The following is a 6,752-nucleotide window of genomic DNA, read 5'->3' on the forward strand; positions in this document are numbered from 1 at the left end:
CAAATTTTGCTGCTATTTTTCATAATTTTCATAAAAATAGATATTTATATTTAAACACTTTCCTCAAAATTCTGATTTCTTTTTTGATAATATACAAAAATCAAAAGGATTACTGTAGGGAAAAATCATCTAAACATCAAAAGGATACTGTAGGAAAAAATATTGGGAAACGAAATAGATTACTGTAAATAGGGGAAAATATCCGAAAATAAAAAGGATTACTGTAGGGAAATGTATCCGAAAATCAAAAGGTTGCTGTAGGGGGAAATACTTGAAAATAATAAGGATTACTGTACAGAACATTATTCGAAAATTGAAAGAATTACTGTAGGGTAAAAACATTTGGGAATGAAAAGGATTATTGTAAAGAATTATACTTGGAACTGAAAAAGAATACTGTAGGTCATAGGGTTAGAAGTACGCTGGGGCGCGATTTCTGACCGAGCCTTCTGGACCGATGTGATATTATTCGAAAACTACAGTAACTTCGCTCGCAAACCACTGATATATCAGTGATAAGCTAATATTGAAAACACGTGTCGTGTACTATGCCCGTTTTAAAATGAGTAACAACCTACATACCTCGTGCTGAAGAATCTGTGATTATAATTGAACAAATAACAAGATTTTAATCTGGAAACACCATATTTCTCTTGTGAAATATAATTTCAAAGTGAAATAAAAAACTATAGCGCAAGGAATTTTCAGATGTTTATAGGTCACTCTATATCATCATCATCACACCCCCACTTCCGATTTTATTGAAATCTGATCCGATATTTTTTGATTTCGAAAACTGAAATCTTAAAAAATATCTTTCAATGAAAATGTTTTCAATATTGTACTATCTCCTCTCTTCCAACCTAGAAAGGACCAAAGTCGAAACAAAACACAATTGGTTCTCGTCGTTGACGGCGAAAGAAGAAAGGCGTTAATCCTTCAATAATTTTGCTGATAAAAAAATCATCATTGAAATGTATTGTTTCGATGCTTGAAGTTTCCAGTGTTTATTTTTGTTATGAAACCACAAGAGAGAAAAAAATGGAGAGGATTTGAAAGCTGTTTGATCTGATTCAAGCTCATTCAAGAGATTCTATTTTATTGAAATATACTGTAACATCAATACTAGGTTATGGCAAGTGAAAAAAAAAAACAACAATTGAATTGATCGAATTATTCGACAGTAAGCTCGCGGCAGATCATAATGAGAGGAAGATTTACTATAAAAAATCGTTGTGATGCTAATTAGAATTCAAGTGACAATATAAATATGCCAAACATTAATAATACCGAAAAAAAGTGAATGGAATCCGATGATTTGAAAACTATGATAATATTAGTTGGCACTTTTGTTATATGGAGGCGAACGAGAACGAGAATCTCGTTTGCGGGAAGGTGGTGGGCGGGAACCCTTCTGGGATGGTTTCGGCGGAGATTCCAGATGTCGGCGTCTAGCATGCTCTATCTCTTTTCTCAGTGGGAGATAGTCCAATTCAAGGGTGAAACGACGCTTCTTTGTATTGACTCCCGCCAAACACTGTAAATAGTGAAATTGAAAAAATATAAGACCTCTCCCGTTCCTTCGGAACACCGTCAGATTCTCCATAATCAATTCGAACTGAACATGTAAAGATACCTTTGAAATATGTGCCGCAGACAATACATGAGACAAAAAATTGGCAGCCATTTGCATCTCGCAGTGACACACTTCGCATTTTTTCTGAAATATCTCAAAATCAAATCGTTATTTATTAACTTCATCCTACTGGAATCTTCCAGGATTCAACGATTCTGTGCAGTTCATTGCGTTGTTCTTTTTTCAGCTGTTTGTAATCGGATCGGAGAAATTCAGCTAACTCAGTTACAATTTTTCCTGCGAAAAATGTCAGTTTGTAGATTTACAAATCCTCTGAAGCTCACCTTTTAGTCTTTGGTAATCCATCTTTTTCTTTGTCCCATGGTAAAACGGTAGTACTTTTTTCTCTGTTGCTGGTGAAACCTCTGCTGGTAAAATCCCTTCACGTAGTAGCGGCGGAAGTTCCTAGCAAGCTAACATTTTCAAACCGTTTTCGAATTTAGATTCTCACCGGACCGTACTTCCGATTATCTGTCAACTCTTTATCTGATGAAACATCTGATAGGTAATGGCGAAGTGGAGAGCGGGATCTATCTATTCCTTCTCTTCTTCTACTTTTTCTAGGGGGTAACAGGGATTGTGAATTCGATCTTCTTCGTTTCCTTTCTTCTAGAACTGAACCCTTTTTCTGCAAAACATCTATCCTAATTAACGTGCAACGGATAACTCACCGAACTTGATTCCTCATCTTTTCTCTTTGGTTTCTCTTGTTTATCAAAGCCCGAAATATTCATATTTTCAGATGTATTTGATCTTGTTACATTTAAGAATTCCTTCTTTTCTGTCGTTTGCTTAATCACATTCCCTGGTTGGATTTCAGATAAGGGATTTATTGAAAATGAGTGGAATGTTGCTCGCGGAACCTGTGACACTGTCAATGGAATAGGTTCCTCTTTTCCAAATATCTGAATGAGTTCCCCAAGTGATTTTGCAATAGTGATATTGCTTCCTTCGTATTGACCGTTATCAGTTATCCTGATTAAATGATGTGCACTGAAAAACTTTCTTTGATACCAGGAAAGAACAGTTGACGCTGCATATGGTCCTCTGAAATAAGTATTAGGTTGGCGGGAAAGTCTTTGTCACTCTGTTTGTTTAATCACTGTTCTCGTATATGGAGGCTGTGTATGATATCGACTCTAGTGAATAACAAGGTGATAAGAACCTTCCATATAAACAAGTCCCCATCTCCTTCCCTGCTCCTCATCTGTAATTGAAACGATATGTTTGTTCCCACTGCTATTCACATCAGACATGTTTTGATTTACCTCTTCCTATCTCACACCACGATGAAGGATTCGGAAACTTTCTTGAAGAATGTGTACAACACACATGCCCCTCACTACAATACTATTCGCAATTGGTTCCATCGTTTCGAAAAAGATGACTTCTCGCTCGATGAAAAGGATCGCTCTGGGTGACCCCGTGAGTTGGATTTGGACAAGCTGAAGCACGCATTGCAATCGGATCCATTTCAATCTAGCCGTGAACTAGCTGTCACATTCGGAGTTCACCATAGCACAGTCCTTGAAGGTTTGAAGTCTCTTGGAATGAGAAAACTTTTTGGTCGATTCATACCTCATCACCTGACTCAAGCCAACCTTGACCGTCGAGTCGACGATTCGATTACTCTTCTCACTCTCCACGCGGGCGATCGATGGCTGGACCGGCTAATAACCGGAGATGACACATGGTCTTCTACGAGTATCACCCACAGACAATCCAATGGGTTGGGAAAAGAAAAACCCCACGGATGTCCCCAAACCCGACCTTCATCCGAAAAAGTTATGCTCTCTGTGTGGTGGGGAGTGGACGGCCCCATCTACTGGGAACTTCTGCCCGAGGGCAAAACAATAACTGGAGACCTCTACACTACTCAACTACGAAACCTCAAGAAAGCAGTCGACCGTTCGGCCCTGAAAGACAAGAAAGTGTACTATCAACATGATAACGCTCGCCCACATGTTTCGAAACAAGTGAAGCAGGAGCTGATGGGATATGGATGGAATGTTCTCCCTCACCCCCCGTATTCTCCTGATCTTGCTCCTTCCGACTATTGGTTATTTGGCGATATGACACGTGCCTTCGAAGGAAGAAGCTTCAATTCCCGTGGAGCGGTCGAAGCGGCACTCAAACAATACTTTGCCTCACGCCCGGCTGGATTCTACCGCAATGGAATCCATAAATTGAGGGAACGTTGGAGACATGTTGTTGATAATGATGGACAATATAATTAATTATTCGGTTATTTTTTCTTTGAGAAATAAACTATTGAAAAAGTGACAAAGACTTTCCCGCCAACCTAATACTTGATTTCTTACACTTCTGCAGTTAACCCACTGAATAGTTCCATGATCATCCGTGTAGAATACAGTCAGCTCATCCTCAATTTCTTTTTTCATTCTGCAAGAAAATAATGTATTTATATATTTTATCGACGACTGGAGAAAAATTAACACATTTTGGAGACAACGGTTGCCTGGCAACTTAATTAAGGGGTTTGGGAGGGCACAACTGTGTTTGGGGACAAAGTGTAAAAACGGGGAGTGAAAATGCAACAAAACTTCGATGCATGAAGAGATAGCCAGTACAAAAGTTGAAGAGAGTAGAAAGTAGTCAGTACAAAAGTTAGAGATATTCAGAGAAAATAAGTCCTAGGAATGTAGATCCGAGAAATAGATTCGAAAAAAAAGAGGAAGGTAACATTATTTTTAGGCTGCGGTTGTTTTCCTTCTGAGACCGTTGATAGATTTTTGCGAGGGAAGGACACATCTATGAGATAGCGTGGATAGAAAAAGAATGTTTTATAGCTGTTGGTGTACGCTCACAAATGCATTCGAAATTTTCGCGCGTATGTTCGTCTTCTCTGCACTCTCTTCCTCAAACAATAGGCAAAACGCAGATATTTTGAAATTAGGTTTCTGACAACACTCACCATGGTTACATAGGTGAATCATAATTAGAATTCATTAAAATGTAGTTCAAAAAACAATGCTCATTTTTTGATTAGTTAAATACACAAATAGAAAATGGATCATATTTTTAAGAGGATAACACGAATTACAGAGAAATAGTGTATCAGTTCATTATATCCAGAGAACTTGTACTTTGAGTTCCTTCAAGTCGTGAAGAAGACGGTTGCTTTCGCATCAATGGAGAAGCTAGAAGACGTACCCATGTGGCAACAAGTCCTTCATGGTAGAAGATATTGCTAATCTTAATAAACTTGTTATTTATATGTAAAGGTTCCTGTCGATGAATACTTTTTCTCTATGCGGGGAACTTCCAATATGACGGCAAGTATCATAGAACGATCCGAAGGAGATGTCACAAAACTGACATTTGTTCTGTATAAAGAAATAGAGAATTCGACCGAAATGTGCTCTTTACATGTTTTTCCAGTAACTTCAGCAATGGTGCCGTGAACCGGCGTTTGAATGTCGTTTTATCGATGTTGCCAATGAGCGTATTGACGACTCGAGATAGAAACGTTCCGGACAACTTTCTCTCTGAAATCATCACTTTTTATATTTTTTTTGCTGCTCACATTCGTCTTACTCGTTTTATGAGTGTTCATTGTAGCGAACATTGTGGCTGCATCAATATCCAGAACTGTAGACAGCACATTCAACGGTCGTCCAATCAGATCAGCACCTGAAACTGCTAGATTATGAATATCGGAAAGACATGTGGAAACATACTAGGCTTTCTTGCAAATCCTTTGGTGCGATTTATAAAATCAGAAACGGATTCTGTTGCATTCAAATTCATGACTGGTTCAAACCCGGGAAGAGAAAGGCCTTCAAGTTTTCGATTTATTGGGATTTAAGAGAAAACTCACTTCCTATATGTGCACCCTTCATAACAGTGTTAACTCGATCAATCCAGTAATCGATGTCATTTTCGGTGAAGAGACAGTTCGAAACTTTCATGAGATGTTGAATATTTATCAGATGTTTAAACATCGAAGGGCCACTGAGATTTATTTTGCACAATTGACAGCTGACTGTTTCTGTGGTATACGGTGGAAAGTGGCCCAGTTGATCCGGAATTGTGATGATCAGTTGATAGAGAGAAAACAGCTTTCGTCTGGCATCTTCTGTAAATGAATAGGAGTTTAAGATTATCATATCATCTGGAATACCTGGAGTCATGATCGGGAACCGAGAGTCTGGAAGACGCATGAAAGGAGGAGATGGATAGACTTCGGGGTGGTATTCTCTCAAACTATCCGTGGAAGAATTTTTTGTTGCAGGAGTGCGTTTTATCTTTTTGACAGGTACGCTGCCATGTAAGTACGCCTCAATACGAACTCTACATTGGTTGGGATCGGTTAATAGCTGTGAACTCGTTTCCTCATCACCTCTACCATTCTCTTTATTATATTTACTGACAAGAGATCTTTGTGAACAACAATCATATTCTTGGATTTTAACTTTAACGTCTTCTTTATAGCCTCCAGTAGACGAAGAATCGATTTCAAGGAACGGATCTTTTGAATGTGTTTTCATCTCGCCTGAAGAACATTTTCTCGTAGAAAAAACATTACCTAGAGCGAAAAATTACCAAGAATGAACTCCTCAATTTTTCCGGACGCCGAGATTCGAAATATTTTTAGATCGTCATCCATATGTCCTTCCCTATCCCAATAAGCCATTTTGCAGCCATCAAACGGACCACTGTAATGTTTTTAATTGAATGTTACATAATCGTCTAGAAAAACTCACTATTTGTTTCCTTCGAGGTCGATGTAACTGTACTCATAAAAATTGAGAGAGCTGTCACAACGGGGCATCATTTCGAATTAAAGTAGATAGAGTATAGTATTTTTTAGATCCGAGACATTAAGCCGCCACGTCATCTATGTCACTTGAGCTAACCCAATTTTTCCATAATATCTAATTTTTCTTTTTTGGAATGCAACTATTGATTATGGGGTTATTCATGTAGCGAAACTCTGTATTGAAAGATTTCTCCGATACTTCATAAAGTTCAAAGACGCATCCCTTTTTCCAAAAAAAAATATCCCGCCACGTGATGTATTTCAATGCATTTACAGTTATGTCGCGAAATGCTTTCAACACATTTCGCGACACTCCCGGGGATCCTCTAGAGT

General features: G+C 38.3%; 2 protein-coding genes across 2 annotated transcripts in view; both read right to left on the reverse strand.

Moving 5' to 3' along the window:
- Positions 1-1,336: 1,336 nt before the first annotated feature.
- On the reverse strand, positions 1,337-4,038 carry CBG09966 (the record flags this gene model as incomplete). The annotated part of the gene is made up of 5 exons (XM_045244226.1): positions 1,337-1,537; positions 1,637-1,720; positions 2,088-2,264; positions 2,308-2,683; positions 3,977-4,038. The coding sequence occupies 5 exons, from the start codon at positions 4,036-4,038 to the stop codon at positions 1,337-1,339; spliced, it is 900 nt and encodes a 299-aa protein (XP_045094162.1).
- A 925-nt stretch (positions 4,039-4,963) lies between these two features.
- The window catches only part of CBG09969, a gene marked incomplete at both ends in the record, with an annotated part of 2,559 nt that continues 770 nt past the window's right edge, over positions 4,964-6,752 (reverse strand). Inside the window, 7 exons of the mRNA XM_045244227.1 lie at positions 4,964-5,157; positions 5,195-5,290; positions 5,338-5,436; positions 5,478-5,735; positions 5,781-6,152; positions 6,203-6,315; positions 6,364-6,395. Coding sequence (XP_045094163.1) covers positions 4,964-5,157; positions 5,195-5,290; positions 5,338-5,436; positions 5,478-5,735; positions 5,781-6,152; positions 6,203-6,315; positions 6,364-6,395 — 1,164 coding nt within the window. The remainder of the gene's footprint in view (positions 5,158-5,194; positions 5,291-5,337; positions 5,437-5,477; positions 5,736-5,780; positions 6,153-6,202; positions 6,316-6,363; positions 6,396-6,752) is intronic.

The sequence above is a fragment of the Caenorhabditis briggsae genome (assembly GCF_000004555.2).
Source record: "Caenorhabditis briggsae complete genome, chrIII, whole genome shotgun sequence".
In the NCBI taxonomy this organism is placed as follows: Eukaryota; Metazoa; Nematoda; class Chromadorea; order Rhabditida; family Rhabditidae; genus Caenorhabditis; species Caenorhabditis briggsae.